Below are 14,407 nucleotides of genomic sequence, written 5' to 3' on the forward strand. Positions count from 1 at the left end.
GCTTACTTACTGTCTAAGGCTGGTGGATGGGCAGTTTTTAAAATTTTCTTAGAGTGAGCTGTAGGCTAGATTTCTCAGAATTGATTTGTTGTTTCGAGAGTTGTCCTGCACACATAAGGACCTGCTTCGAAGTTTGAACTAACTGACGTTTGACTGTCTGGATGGAAAGGTATAGTTAGACCAAAGTTTTCTCAAACATTTCTGCAGCAAGACTAGACTCTTGCTTCAAAGGCCCTATTAGCGACTGAGATAGTTTTCAATTGTATTTTGTATTCTAATCTGGAATAAACAGAATACTTTTAAGCCATAGTTTGTAGTCTTCTTTGGGTTTTCTTGCTCTTTGTTTGGGTTCGTTCTAGATGCATTGATTTGTAACAAATATAGTTTGTGGATGAAATTCTGGTAGCCTCCTATAAATTCTCTTACGCTAATGCAGCTGTTCTCTGCTTGGCAGTCATGCTGGCAGCAGAATTGCATAATGGTTGCTTTAGAATGCTCAGGTATTTTACTTTTGGAGCAAGACTGGACACAGGGTGTCTCTTAGAGAACGAGGCCAGATGAAAGGTGTGGTGCAATTCTGTTTGTGGTTCTGCACCAGGTCCTCCATTACAGTTCAAGGCAAATTAGTATTTATGTCCTTTTATAAAACGTTGTTTTTAATGTCTTCAATGTATGTCTGTCCTAGACCCATTCTCTTGTTGAAGTGGGATCTGGGTGCTAAGCAGCATATGTAATTTAATGTTAAATTTCTATTCTCCTGTACCAGGTTTACTTGTTTATATTGAAAGACAATAGTTTGAGGTATAACCAATTGGGTATACTACTGTTGGTCCTTTTCTTTAAATGGTGGAGGTCACCTATCCTGATCTTTTGACTATTGTTTTGGAAGAAAATATTGTATCCATCCACTCAAGGTTGTTTCCTAATATTTTGGCCCACTCCTAGAGATTTTAGCAGGCTGTTGTGGCCATTTATGCCTTGGGCAGTGGAGAGATCAAAGCGTATCAGTGGAATTATCTCCTTCTTGTCTCCTCTTGAAGTAAAACATTGGCCTAACTAGAAACAATGCAGCCATCTTGGAAACATATAATTAAATAATTGTGCTAAAACAGAGCAAGGTAAGTGGGGTAAAAATCACTAGGTGATGGGGGCACAGGTCCGCAAGCCAGAAGGCTAACTCCTGTTTCCCATTAAAACAAGATAGGACTCACTACACAACACATTATGCATCGTTATACCATCAGACTGTAGACTTCAATTTTTTTGGTGGTGTTTGGATTGTATTTATGCTAGTGGGACAGAAAAGTAATGAGCAATATTACTGATGTTAGTGCATGTAAGTAAATCAGGTTACATTGGGACTAGTGTGCTTTAAAAGATTTAAAAATGTACAGGGTTAAATACTTGCTCTTTGAGTAGTGAGTTGTGTTCACAGCCTCAAAATTTACAGAGTTCATCTCTAATTCCTACATTTTTCAAGAATCGCAAAAGTGGTGTTATCTGAAGGGAGAGGTTTTAGGTTCCTATCTGAATTCTATGAATGTGATGGCAAGAAGGAACTGCGAATGGCTGGAACCCCAATGTCTCAGAACAAGGGCTGAAAAGGCTTGCATGTAGTTTTTATTCTGCTTTTGCGTCTTAGAATCACTGATGTTGTAGGACTAAACTTCTTGGAATGGTGTATATATGTGCTTAGTGGTGGTAAGAAGTGTGGAGTTAGTGTAGAATCTGAAATAGTTAGCTTGTGGTGTGAGGCAGACTAGAAGCCTCCTAGTTCCATTGCATCAAGCCAGGTTTGAACTTTGTGATGAGAATTGTCATTCAAGAGGAAACCTAAGTAATCTTAGGTGAACTTGAGTTTGAGATGTATAGTTGACATCGAGATTTAAATGAGCGAGCAGAAGATTCTAAGAGGACTGATGTCTGTGTATAATTATGCTTTTTATACCCGAGAGTTAATGTTGTCTTGGTGTATGCAGGATTCTTGATGATATCTAGGCTGAAAGCCTGTTTCCATCTCCTGAGCCTAAAAATAAATTTGATTTGTGAATCTTCTTTCAGGTATAACTCCACTGATTTCCAATGCAACTGGGCATTTTGTGCGTGTGACACCAGATGAAACTGGAACTTATGCTGGGCCTGCTCGAGTGGCCATGCTCAACTCTACAAGCACACAAATCCACAGTCATCTGAAAATTAACGAGGCAGAAGATGATGCACTGGTGGCTTTTCCAAATGATCGATCAGGTAGTCTGAGGCCCAGTGACCGTCATAAAAAATATAGGTAATTAATAAGGAAATAAATATGTATAGACTACATAGCTTATTTACATGTTACCTAAATAAATATTCATGCAATGTAATTGTTTTTAATTCAATGTTTTCTAAGCACACCTGAAAGAAATCCATCCGACAGAGTTATTGACTTGATCACCCGTCTTCCCCCACTCCTCCTCAAAATAATGGACCAGTACGCATTTGGAGTTGCCTTCATTATCATTGGCGTCATGTGATATGTTGAGGCTTCTGAAATGAGAGTTTGCAATCATCTAATTGGGAACTAGTATTGCAACCGGAGCTTGAGGCCATTGTGTGATTAAGAAATGTCACCTAAACTTCACCGAGTCCTGGCCTCTGTGTGCACAAGTTGCTATTTGCCACACAGCACACAGATTGTTTCAGTTTTGTTTCAAATTCTTCCAGTTCTGTAGTACGGGGGCTAGCATACCTCCATTTATCTTCTTCGTTTGTAAGTGAATCCTGGGTATCCGCAATTCAAAGATCAGGATCCCTGATGTTTACAGCGTTGCATAGTGTTCTAATTTTACTGAGTACTGTAAAGTCCTCTTTATTTGCTATTAGCAGAGTGTGTCCACTAGGTTTATGTTTGCATCTTTTTTGCACTCAATCTAAAAGATCACATCCTCCATCTGGAGTCTTTGAGTACTCCAGATTCGTTTGCTATTTTAGTCTTTGATTTTCCCCAAAAACTCACCTTCCTTTCTCAGTAAAAAAAAAAAGGCCCACAACCAGGCATTGCTCCTGTTTGCTTAAGCCAAAGGTTTAGATATCTATCCAGTGGAGTGTCTGCATTGTTGTCGTCACTGTACGTATTGGGAGCACACCATGCCTTAGTTCCGTGTATCTCCCTTGGTAATCGTAGCAAAGAAAATATATATTTTGGATGCAGCTTACATTTCTGAATATCCCTTTTTTGACCTATGGTTTAGATGCCACTATAATCCAAATGATATGTTTTTGGATGAGATTTGAAACAGCCCATGGCTGAAAATGTGGGCAATGGATGGTGGCCTATTTTATGTAGAATCTTGCCAATATTTTTAGGATGGCCTAGACTGGGTCTTTTTTTCACCAAGCTTGGTCTCATTTTTTTTTCTTTTGCATCTAATGGGTCCTTTTGCTGATATTAGGTGTCTGCGCTCTGTGACACTGCCTTTTAGTGCCCCAGTGTGTGCTCTGTCCCTAGAATGGCACCGTACAATTGGTTTCACCCAGTTAGTCTACTTATATTAAGACCATTATAATTTGTTCTAGAAATTGCCTCAGTGGTGTTGAGATTAAGTGCAGTTTAAAGGGGAGGTCTGCAGAGTGTATTTACACCACCCCTGTATAGGACAACAATATGACTGCCGGGAGGCCTATTGTGCTCTGGAGTTGTTAAAACCTCTTTCAAAACAGTGCTTCTTATCTGCAATACGCATATATTCGTTGAAAACTAACATAATGGCAGCAACTAGTACGGCAGCAGACCAGACAGGACTGTAACTTCCACACTAGTATGAAAAGAATAATTAGATGCAATGTTATAATTTAATTTTAACCGCATCTAGTTGTGCAAATATAGGGGGTCATTACGACCCTGGCGGCCGGCGGTAAGGTGGCGGTAACACCGCCAACAGGCTGGCGGTGTTCCGCCAGAAATTATGACTGTGGCGGAATTGCCACGGCCATACTGCCGGCCCCTCCAATTGACCACCAGGATTCCGCCTGTCGGTCATAATCCCCAGGGCAGCAAGCAAGCACCGCTGCCCTGGGGATTATGAGTCCCCGACCGCCAGCCTGTCCGTGGCGGTAAACACCGCCATTGAAAGGCTGGCGGAAAGGGGACTTGGGGTGCCCTTGGGGGCCCCTGCACTGCCCATGCACTTGGCATGGGCAGTGCAGGGGCCCCCAGGCATAGCCCCATCGCGCATTTCACTGCCCGAATTTCGGGCAGTGAAATGACCGACGGGTGCTACTGCACCCGCTGCACTTCAGCATTGCCGACGGCTATATTACGAGCCGGAAGCAATGTTGATGTGACATTTCCGCTGGGCCAGCGGACGGTAACACTGTTACCGTCCGCTGGCCCAGCGGAAATGTCATAATAGGGAGCCAGGAATACTGCCGGCAATGGTGGTATTCTGGCTCCCGCGGCCTCCGCGGTCTTTTTGCAAGACCGCTGAGGTCTTAATGACCCCCATAATTCTAACATTGCATCTGATTATTCTTTTCATACTAGTGTAGAAGTTACCTTCTTGTCTGTGTGTTCTGCTGCTGTGCTAATTTATGCAATTGTGCTAGTTTTCAAGTAATAAATGGGTATCGCAGTTAAGAACCACTTTTGTTCTGAAGTAGTGATATAGCCCAGGTTCTTACTAAGCAGGGCTACCTGTGTTTTTGTGTACAACTGGCGTTTTTAAAAGCACAACAGTGACATATGGCAAGGAACATTGCTTTTGCCTTTTAGCAGAACCTATTTTATATTCGATAAGCCATGCCTACAGTGTGCCTTGTAACCTGACAGTGCTGAGTGATTAATATTTATAAATTTGACATAATACAGATTATGAATAGAATACCTCACAGTGAACAGTTAGCCTAGGCTGTTTTCACTGTGTAGGGAAAGGATTTTTTTTTTAATGAACAAACCAATACCTAAATAAAATCATTATTTTATATATTTGTCTGGAAAAACACATATATATATATAATTCAGTGTTTTTTTATCACTCAGTTTAAAAATCGAATTCGATAATAAAAATAGATTTTCTCTCTTTAGTGGAAAAGTAACTTTGAGATAGTAAGGTTTGTGGTGACTCAGATAAACTGGTATAGAACCAGTTTGACTCTGAACTCTACTCTAGAGACTGAAAATATATTCCTGGCCGAGTGTTTACGATCCTATTCTGAAAAGACAATGGCTCAGTTGAGGACACCTGATTCCAGCTGGCACCAAAGAAATGTAACTTCTCTCCAAGGGTTGAGTGGTTGGCTTCCTTATTCGCTGCTTTTTGGGGCACAAAAACATAGACGGCTGACTCAACCAGGGCCGAGCTGATCACTGTGGACAGGAGCTGGCAGGAACCTAGCTGGAAATGGTCTGGTGCCTAGAAGCCTGTCCTAAGGGACTGAGGCCTGCAGGAGTGACCAGGGGGGGGGTATTTGCCTGCAGTTCGAGGCAAATGGAACTTAGTCACGCTTTCTACTTCCAGACAAGGTGCTGAGGATTCCCCAGAGAGGGTGCACCCTGTGCAGGTAAAAATCTGGTTCAGCTCAGTGAGCTTTTTGTTGTGCTGAAAACTTGTTTAGTGGGGCTTTTCAGTACAGGTGAACTGTCCGTCCTTATATCCATGGTGGATTTTAATAGCAAAAAAATGTTTAAGTCAAGAAGGTAAAATGTTGAAGTGTCAAATATATATCTGTATTGAAGGCACCTCTGTGGCTTACTGAGTTTGTGAAGGAACTCTCTACTCGCTTTCTGACATACTTGATTTATCCAGCAGTTCTCCTTCTAGTCCTGGTAAGGGTGATGAAGAAAGGATAAAAATCTCATGTGTAGCACAAATTAGCCTTTCTGTTTCCTCAAAACCTGTTCCGGCCAACCATGCTCTGCTTATTGCTCATGTGTATGTTTTCTAGGCAACATTTGTTTATCTCAGTTCATGCAGTTACATTTAAACATGTATAATCTAGCTGGCACTGCCTTTGTCTACCACAAAAATTGATGTTGCAAAATCCACATTTTCTAGTACTCAGGAGAAAACAAAAGTTGAGTTCTCATGTGACCAACACTAGTAAAATGTTAATTATCTCTAGAAAGGTCTCCATTTGTGCTTTCATATCTTTCTATGCAACAGTAAATGTGACTGAAAACTCAACTCATTCTTCTAACTCAGTTATCCTAAAATTGTTTTAACTTATGAAAAGAAATGTAGTAAACCCACCTTTTCTACATGGTTACCCCAGATGTTTTGTCTTTTTCTGGATCCTATTTTTGCTGTTTTTAACTCTGCACGTTGGGGCACTGCTGTCTAGACCTCATTGTATACGTTCTGACCCTTTAAATGTGGTTAATTGACTTAATCCTTATTGGCACATGTAGCTTGACTGTAAGAGTATATAATATAGAAAATAAACCTAGGGTCTGGAAGTTAAATGCCATCTGTGGACTGGTGCACCTTTTGTACCATCTGCAGGGTTACTGTAAAACTTGACTTTGGTCCTACCATGTGTAGCCTGACTGCAGGAGCCTAAAAATCTGCTCTCAAACCTGTCAAAATTACTTTTTTTTTGGCAGGCAGGAAACTTTTAAGTATTGAGTGACTCATAAGTGCATCTTGGTGCCAGCGTAGTACAGCAACTGAAATTTAAATGTGGAGCATGTGTGAAATTAAAGTTGGCACGTTCCTCCAGTCACTAGCCCCAAAAGCTATATTCACTTGCAGGGATGTAGCTGGATCCTAGAGAATGTCAAAGTAGGGAATATAGACTTGTTGAAGTTAGATCTTCTATATATATATAGAAACTGACTTTCAGAAAATTACTTGTGCCCTGCCTGAAGCCCGTGGAAGCTAATTTGTGTTAGCTTACCAGCTGCTGTCCAGCTAATACTTGACCATAATACGGTATGAAAATTGCTCCCAGGCCAGAGTAACGGCTTAGACCTGGTGAAAGTGTGAGATTGGTGTGGGGGTGTGTGACCACTATCGGCTTAGGAAGCACAGCTGGGGAAATTAAAGGAACTTCATTAACTTGAAAGAGACAAATGTAAGACCTTCACATTTATAGTTTAGGGTAAGGAGAGACCAGGTAGGGGACACATTTTGGCCTGCCAACATATGCTAGTTGGCCTGACTGTCCCAGTGGGAGGAGGGTGGATCGGAGAACCAGTTTAGTGTAATTTATAAGGAGGAGACTGCTAATTTCTCTAAACAAACACCTGACTGGCACACAAGCTCCTTCAAGGGCAGAAGGCCTATGCAATTGTTAACGCGTCCCTTTATGACTAATTTATTCACTCTGGGACTCATTTTAGGCCAATGAATCTTTCGACCCTGATTGAAGACACCTTAGGACGAGCTAGCTAATCAACATGTCAATCAATATGTCAATAACGTCATCAATATTTATCATAACAAAGCAATTCACTTTAGTCAAAGACATTTAATAAGACTCAAGACACCACCATGACCTTTCAGTCATGAATAACCACACCCGTTTAGTACGTTTTGTGATATTTATTCCCTATTGATTACAATTCTACTAGCAAGTTTATTAATCTCAATAGCAAGAAGCTCATCAACATTGTCATAATTTGGCAACTCGAATAAGACTTCATCAAAGCAAGAATCACAATTATTAGAACATAACACAAAGTCAACATAGGTTATCCTCAGCAGAGTAACTTAGCGCATTATTCAACAAAGCATAGATTCAGTCATTTGTCTATTTGCGTACGTTTAGTGAACCCCTTTAACTAACCTCGAATTAGCATTGGCATGTTGGGCTTCATGCAAAACAATTTAGCAACATCAATTTGGAAAAACCTCTTACTATGGTTTCTGTCAAAAGTAGCAGTTGGTACCTAGAAAGGAAAAGCAAACAGACAATCACAATATCATTGTCATATAGTTACCCTCTGTATTGGGTCAGCATACAGATTCTGTCTTCATCCTCAGGACATCAGTTGATTCGCCATCAGTCAGGAACTCAGCTCGGGTAAGAAGGGTAAAAGGGTACTTCCCTCATAAGGAGGTAAAGTATAAATGGGCAATATAAGGGCAAGGATGGTTTTAAGAACCAAATTAGCAAGTCACTAAATAGAGTGACAAAGTGTCTGGGTCATAGCAATAGCATTTCCCTAACTAATCTGAGATGCTCCTCATTTCATAGGTTTTTATCCCTTTTTCGTTGTACATTCCCTAAAATCTAATTAGCTGAGGGGTTGCACCCCACTATCTCCATCCAATAGTTTCAATTATCTCATCAAATTTGTCACCCCATAACAGTTCTCACGTAGTTTATTGGTCCTTATGATTGACGTCTTCAGTGGGTAGAATGTCCGGTATGATTTCATCCACTCGTGGTCCTTTGCACATCTTCAGTCAGTGGCTCCATTGTCTGTACCGGTTCAGGCGACCTTGTACCAGGTATTAATCTACACTGTTGCATTCAGCTAAAATGTTTCTACAAGCAAGTTGAATTTCGTGAGAACAGATCTACTACAGTTACATTCAGCTTATAGCTTTGGAAAAACAAGAGTTCATGTCCTTTAGCAAGTCAGCACACTGCACGTTAGAAAAACACATTTAATATGAGAGTCAGGCAGCTAGGCCTCAACTCATGCTAACTAAGGCCTAATGATTTATTAGCAAAGTTTAGCAATATAACCTTTAATAATTAGTGTAAAACCATCTTTTAATATATAATTTCAACATTATTAGTCATTTTCATTAGTCCCCGTATATATTGACGGCCACTCCCCGTAGGCACATTTCAAGCATGCGTTTAGCAAAATACATTAGTAAATTTTTTATGCAGCATTATTATACATTAGTTCATAAACATTTCATGTTCTTATTGATTATATAAGCTACGCTCTCTCACTATCTTGATTTCAGTTGGAATGGTGCAGTAAGTCAAATGGGATGAGTTGCAAAAATCAGGAGTGTTTCCCTGGGGAATGTAGTCCCAATTGGTTAGGGAGTGTCCAGGAGTGCCCCTCACCCAATGGCAAGTGAAACCTACAAGGATGACTCCTCACTCTTAAGTCCTCAGAACAATTTTTTGACCCTGCCAAACATCAGAAGAGGACTCGCCCGGCTTTCTGTAACCTAGGAGACCTGAAGAGATGCACCTGCTTTTACTTGTACATAGGACTGAGGCGTTGACTCCAAGGGTCAGTTGGCTGACTTCCTGTGTGGGTACAGGAACACAACAACCTACAAGAGGCATTTTTCCAATAGTGACCAGTTGATCAATAACCACTGGACCTGGACTGGACTCAGCTGGTGGCCTTTGCTGGAGAGAGTTGTGTCCCTCAAGTGCTGTCTTTGGGTCCTGGGTGCCTTAGAAATGTCCCAGAGTAGCTGCTCCAGAAGCCTTGAAGTTGGGATTTGTAAATATGTTTGGACTTCTAAGACCTCTGGAGCATTAGCAGGACATTTATGCAAAAGTGTTGGATTTTAATACAACTTGGTTGGATAAAGCTTCAGGCTTGCCATGCTGGAGGATTTTGAGCTCCAGGAAAAAGAATATGTCAAACTGTAATTTTTTTTTACCAGAACAGATATGTATGGTCTGTCTTATGATGTTCCATCGTAGATGGCCGAAGCTGCGCCCAGGCCACTGTTTAAGATTTCCATAGTCTATCATTGGCACCTAGGGCCACATGCACAAAGCATTTTTCTAGTCTCAAACGGGCTGATTTTCAGAATCGGCCCATTTGCGACTAGAAATTTTTTTGGGGGGATGTACAAGGCCCAAACTGCAATTTGGTAACTTGTTACTGAATTGCAATTTGGGTTTTGCGATTCGGTATTAGGAAGGGGCGTGTTCAGGTCGTCACTTCCTAATACCGAATCTAAATGGTATGTATGATTGTTTTGTGACTGTGAATGCGGTCCCAAAACAATAGCAGTTAGCACCAGTTTCATATTGGTGCTAACCCATTGGTAAAGGGGAAGGGGTCCCCATGGGACCCCTTCCCCTTTGTGAATGCATGAGAAAACATTTTTGAAGAGCAGGCAGCGGTCCCACGGACCACTGCCTTCCAAAGTGAAACTGAAACCTTTCATTGTCTTTCTTTTTAAATGCAGCATGTTGCGCTTTTAGGAAAATGGGCTGCATTAAAGTGTGTGCGCACACACACACACACACACACACACACACACACACACACACACACACACACACACACACACACACACACACACACACACACACACACACACACACACACACACACACACACACACACACACACACACACACACACACACACACACACACACACACACACACACACACACACACACACACACACACACACACACACACACACACACACCTTGAGTTGGTGAACCACCCACCCCAAAGTATAATGTGTTTTTGTGAAAGAAGATATCTCTATCATTAAGGAACTGTACCATTAGAAAGAGTCCCACTGTAAAACATTACTAGTCCCGCCTGAGTAAAATAATCTTTGTTTCAAACCCCTTAATTGAATCGTAACTAGGAAATCTTACATTCGAAGCTAGGATGACTGGATGTGAGGTTTATGTTAATTCGGTACTTACTTGCCACCAAAATTCAACGTCCCAGCCTGGTTTAAAATATTGTATTTTAAAGTACTCTATGTAGAGCAGCCCACAGATCTAGCAGTATCCTGCTCCCCAAAGTGGAGGATCATCTGTTAGATTATTTGTCTCAGTTGGCTGGCTTTTACAACCATAAAACCTGTACAGATTCTGCCCCAGTGAACCACAACCTAAATGATAAAAAAAGCCTTTTTATTTCAAATTGAGCCACCTCTTCTGTGTTCTTGCAGCCTAGATCTACTCTCTAGAAAATGCAGTCAGCTGTCATAATTCCAGTATTTGTCAATATCCTCATAAATCTGCCAGTCCATGAGTTCCAAAGGTCACAGTGGATAAATTTCTTCCGGAGAATCCAACAACAGCCATTGTACTTCGGGAAGAAGGAATCCCAGGAAGGGTGAGGTCTTCGAATCTGTTACCATGTCATGTGTGCCCTCTGTCACCTGACTGCCATCACCATTCTAGGATGAGATATGAGAGGCATTGCAGAGACTTTCCTTTTAAAGTAGGAGAACATCCTCCACTTTCCAAGGTCTAGGATGTGTCCTAAAACTATAAAGTACTGCAGACAACACATTCATCCTTAAGAAAAACTGCTCCTCTTGTAGTGGACACGTGGGGGTAGTCACCTTTACACTCTGGTTTAATTCTATTCATAGATGGATAATAATAATGTGTATGCATGTGCATTCATGGTCATCCATCTGTGTGTGGATTTTGTTATACTTTATTACATTTAAAGATGACCACGCATGCTTGTGCGCAGGTGCCGTGTTAAAATGGTTTTGGAAAAGTTTAACAGAAGGCATTCGACCACCTATGCCTGCGCGTATGGGTGCATACACTGGCACCTATTGTGGATGTTTTTTTGTAATAAGGTTTCACACAAACTCTTTCCAAACAAAACGCACCTACAGGCAACGTCAGGCTTGTTTATGCAGCTAGCCGTTGGTGGATTGAAAACATTTACTCCAGGAGCCCATAAACTGGGGATACATTTGTGTGGCAGAAGAACAGGGCAGAGTCACGAAGGGTGGGGCTATGAAAATCATAGTCTGTCAGTCCACTTATACACACTTTTTAAAACAAATCTGCTGTAAAGAAATTGCCAACAAGGATGAATGACTGTAAATACTTTTAGAGTGATTTGCCCATGAAGAGACTGCATCTTACAGGGTCAAGACACCAATTTTCATGGGATTTTAATAATGGTAAGATAACTCCTGTGGTTTATGCAATTCCACGAGCGTTCTGGTTTTTTGTCTGGTTTTGACTCATAAAGTAGCATAGACGATTAATGTGCCTGCTGCAAAGCACATTGTGTAACATGCAGATAACAGATTATTATGTTATGTGCAGTTACTGTAAGTGGGTTACTACTTTTGATGCAGAGATCCTTTTGTTGCTTCCAGTTTTTATAAGTTGCGATTCTTCTATTATAGCATGGTAAACTATGAAACAACACAAAGGAGCAGCATGCAAACTAAGCCATGGATTAGATCCTTCCTGTTTTTTTTTCCTCAATCTGTTGTTTTTCTATGTTTGCAAAGAAGCTTTCCTTTGGATAGTAACAATTACTTGTTGGCACAGACTACCCCAATTTTGTGTTGAATTTTTAAGTCCTGACTTCTCCCGACCATGCACTCTTAACATAGCATCTCTTCAAATATGGAGGATATGTAACTGCTTCTCCTCATAACCCTTATTGTCTTGTGTTACATTTTCTGCACATTGAATCAGAGACATATGTGATGTATTGCACCCGTGGTTTCTGAGAGATGTAAAGCGCTCGGACACTATACATTGGGACGATTAGCTCTATAAAAGAATTACATAAAAAACAAAGGAATAGGGGAGATTGAAATCATTATTTGAGTAATCTGCGTCCAGCCTTCCGTTGTCCGCCAAACTCTATGCTTCGGTTATGTGCGGCATGGGTTGGCTGCAGGGCTGTCCGCCTGTACATGGCCAACTCACCACAGGCACTCACCCCCCTTCTTTTTTCAAATAGTTTATCTATCCTGTGGAACTCGCGGCTCCTGTGCTCTCAAGAGACCCGAGAGAGAGAGCACGGTTTCGGCTCCCACAGGATCCCTACAACCCCTAGAAAATCCATTAAAAAAAAAAATTGGTCTTGGGGCTACCCTTACATAGCAGAACGTGTATTTGTAAAGCGCACGTTCACCTGTAGGCACATGGCACTGAATAACATATGTTTATTGTTATCCAACCCAATGTTACTCAGCCTTTCATCCTTCTGAGGTTGATAAAATAAGTGGACCCGCTGGCATTTGAACCTGTGACCATGAGGTCAAACACAGGCCCCTGTAGTGGACATATTAGTCCACTAAGCCGCCAGACCTGGCAAACCTTGCCCTTTTTTACCTATTTTACCTATTTTTTTTTAATTTATTTTTTTTAATTCAGAGCACTGTCTCCAGCTAATCTTGAGTGCGAGCTCTGTTGGGACTTGCAGGAATGAAGTGACCGATGGGAAGAGAAACTCTCTGTCAGTCATATTGCTCTATAGAGTTACGTGTCCACGGGGGTCCTCAGAGAGTCCAGCAAACCCAACCATCCAGATATAGATAGATTTTGAACATTAAATTCGGAAAAACATCTGACTGGATTGACACCGGGTCACAAAAAGCATGTTCAATAAGTAAAGAGCTGGCTCACTACCAAATCTGGTGTAATTCCTTGCAGCTGTTTGGGCTGTAGCACTGATCTCAACTTCCTTTGGAAACTTCATGTGGAATTCGCGTTTTGGGACCCACTTTTTCCTTGGACTCTGCTTGATGGAGCACCACAAAACTTTCAAGTAAGTTAGTGCAGTGGATTTTTTTTGGCACCAAAGTTATTGAAACCAAAAAAGGCTTTTCCTATGGTAACTAGGTCCTATATGTAGCTGTCCCTCTCTCCCCCCCCCTCTCCCCTCTTTCCCTCTTTCTTTCTTTCTTTCTCCCTCTCTCTCTCTCTATATATATATATATATATATATATATATATATATATATATATATATATATATATATTTATTTATGTGTTTGTGTGTATGTGTATATATACCTATATATGTGTGTGTGGATGTATGATATACAGATCTATATCTTTATCTCCCTTTTGCGCATATATATAATATACATCCTTATGGGTAACTTGGAGTGATGGGAAGTTCACATTACCTGAGGGCAGCGGCCCACTTTGCCCATGCCTTTGAATGTCTGTAATGGGCCTTTGTTTCCTCCCGTTGCAATGGCATCTGGGTGATGGCCTCCAGATTGCTCCCAGCCAGGTGATACTTGAACAAAAGAATGGCTGATGGTTCTTTAAATCGGGGCTTTATTTTAGACCAATGGCCTCCAACTATTTCTGTAGTGAGAGCTACTTCCGATCAGTGAAAAGTTGCAAGCTACTGAAGGCTAAGCAACTCGCGCATTATTACCAGTAATTCCCACGCTAAGCTTCAGTTAATGTAAGCCTTTATGTCCATAGAACCAGATAGTTACTCAACTGGAACTGAAAATAAGAAAGCCTCCTTACCACCACCTTCGGGTTTCTGCTCTGAAACCGAAGCAGATAATATGTGAGTGCTAAATTACACTAGGGCAAATTCAGCATATTTCACAGTGTTGACAGGATCCCAGATTCATCTAAGAAATACCTGCCGGAAATGGGATCTGATGTGATTCACTCACCCACCCCACCCCCCACATTTGCAGCCAGTGCAGTGAGCGGAGGATGCAAACAGGTAGGACTAACAATTTAAAGGCAAATTCAAATGGAAGTTTAATGAAGGCGTTAAT

The 14,407-nt window shown here is 41.2% G+C and overlaps 1 protein-coding gene across 1 annotated transcript in view; it reads left to right on the forward strand.

The window, feature by feature from the left end:
- CFAP47 (cilia and flagella associated protein 47) overlaps positions 1-14,407 on the forward strand; it is a 2,216,809-nt gene that overhangs the window by 146,354 nt on the left and 2,056,048 nt on the right. The window contains exon 10 of the mRNA XM_069204610.1: positions 2,062-2,284. Within this exon, the coding sequence (XP_069060711.1) occupies positions 2,062-2,284 (223 nt within the window). The remainder of the gene's footprint in view (positions 1-2,061; positions 2,285-14,407) is intronic.

This window comes from Pleurodeles waltl, chromosome 8 (assembly GCF_031143425.1).
Source record: "Pleurodeles waltl isolate 20211129_DDA chromosome 8, aPleWal1.hap1.20221129, whole genome shotgun sequence".
Lineage (NCBI taxonomy): Eukaryota > Metazoa > Chordata > Amphibia > Caudata > Salamandridae > Pleurodeles > Pleurodeles waltl.